The sequence below is a fragment of the Empidonax traillii genome, unplaced genomic scaffold (assembly GCF_003031625.1).
Source record: "Empidonax traillii isolate 1590-97213 ecotype Southwest subspecies unplaced genomic scaffold, ASM303162v1 scaffold3793:size10983, whole genome shotgun sequence".
Taxonomy (NCBI): domain Eukaryota; kingdom Metazoa; phylum Chordata; class Aves; order Passeriformes; family Tyrannidae; genus Empidonax; species Empidonax traillii.
In genome coordinates this window covers 1-1587 of record NW_020958986.1, presented here as the reverse complement: position 1 = coordinate 1587, position 1587 = coordinate 1, and the positions used below count along the sequence as shown (strand labels likewise).

The window sequence follows — 1587 nt, the reverse complement described above, 5'->3', positions numbered from 1 at the left end:
ATTGTATAAAAATTGCCAATTTCAGGAACAGCTTCTTTATCTACCTGAAAAAAAAAATTGACAGGATGGTACCCTGGCTCTTGTTGGGGTCAGTGTTTTTCTCCGTAGTCATCGGAACCATTGTCTACGACGTCACTGACAAAGCTTTCTGTAAAAACCTCAATTTCACCTGCCGAGGATGTATTTGGAAAGCAAGGATCAGAATAGAAGAACTTCTTTTTCCTAATTATTTCATCATTAGCTTAGGATTTGCCACTCCACTCACAGCAGTCATCTTTTCTGCCCTTCTGCTTCTCTTTTACCTCTGGAGACAAAAATAAATAATAAACTTTCAAAAACCATTAAACCTTACAACACATTTTCTATCCTGTCAGTAAAAGCATAGGAAACTCAAAGCAAAGCATAAAGAAGAGAACAGGCAGTATCAGGAAATGAAAATTCTCTCAAGGCAATGCTGTGCCTTCCAACAACATCAACAATTATCAAAAGAAATAATATTTTTTAATGACTGCAGACAAAACTGATTTGCTCAGGGTAGGCGACCAAGAGACAGAAGAACACAGATTCTAAATCCTCACAGAGATCAAAATACGTCCCCCACAAAATCACAACACGACTCACTGCAAAAAACCTCTCCACTCTTTGTGTCACTCAACACAGCCCTCCTGAACCAACATTCAAATACTGCAGAGTGACACTGACACCAGGTAAGGGGACACCCAGCACATTTACATCCCTGCACCTGCCCTGCTCTCAAGGGGAGCGGCACCACAATCCCCCCCACCAGCAGCTCTATAAAGCTCCTCTTTCCAGACGGGACACTCAGGGATCAGCAGCAGCTGACCTGCGCTTGGCATTGGTGCAACAGTCCCCTTGTCCAGCACAGCACCGCTCCCAGCTCCCAGGATGGAAGATTGTCACTCTCAAGAACAATTCAATGTCACCTCATATTCTGCCACAGCTGTGACCATCATCACCTTTGAGGCATTTCCTGGCATGTGGATAAATGCTTTCATTGTTTCTGTGATTTGCATGACCTGGGTGAGAAAGAAAACCTTGAACTCTAATGAGAAGATCTTGCTGTTACTTGGATCCTCCAGGTTTTGTTTTTTGTGCATCTCCTGGATAAATTTCTTTCTCTCACTAATTTACCCCAATTATCGTCATGTTCACCCCATTATTGTGCTAAGTAAAAATGCTCAGATCATTCTGAATGTTTTCAACTTTTGGATTTCAGCCTGTCTTTGTGTCTTTTATTGTATAAAAATTGCCAATTTCAGGAGCAGTTTCTTCATCTACCTGAAAGTAAAAGTTGACAGGATGGTGCCCTGGCTCTTGTTGGGGTCAGTGTTTTTCTCCCTGGTTATCGGAATTGTTATCAACAACATGACTGATAAAGCTTTCTGTAAGAACCTCAATTTGACCTGCCAAGAATGCATTTGGAAAGCAAGGATCAGAAGAGAGGAATATTTTCTCCCCTTTTCTTTTAGCATTGGCTTCAGCTATGCCACTCCATTCACAGCAGTCATCTTTTCTGCCCTTCTGCTTCTCTTTTCCCTCTGGAGACACAAACGCAACATGCAGACA

The 1587-nt window shown here is 42.1% G+C and overlaps 1 protein-coding gene across 1 annotated transcript; it reads left to right on the top strand.

Moving 5' to 3' along the window:
- Positions 1–900: 900 nt before the first annotated feature.
- Positions 901–1584, top strand: LOC114072728 (taste receptor type 2 member 117-like; the record flags this gene model as incomplete). The annotated part of the gene is made up of 1 exon (XM_027910587.1): positions 901–1584. A coding segment is annotated over exon 1 (678 nt), but the record flags the coding sequence as incomplete, so codon positions are not given.
- Positions 1585–1587: the final 3 nt, after the last annotated feature.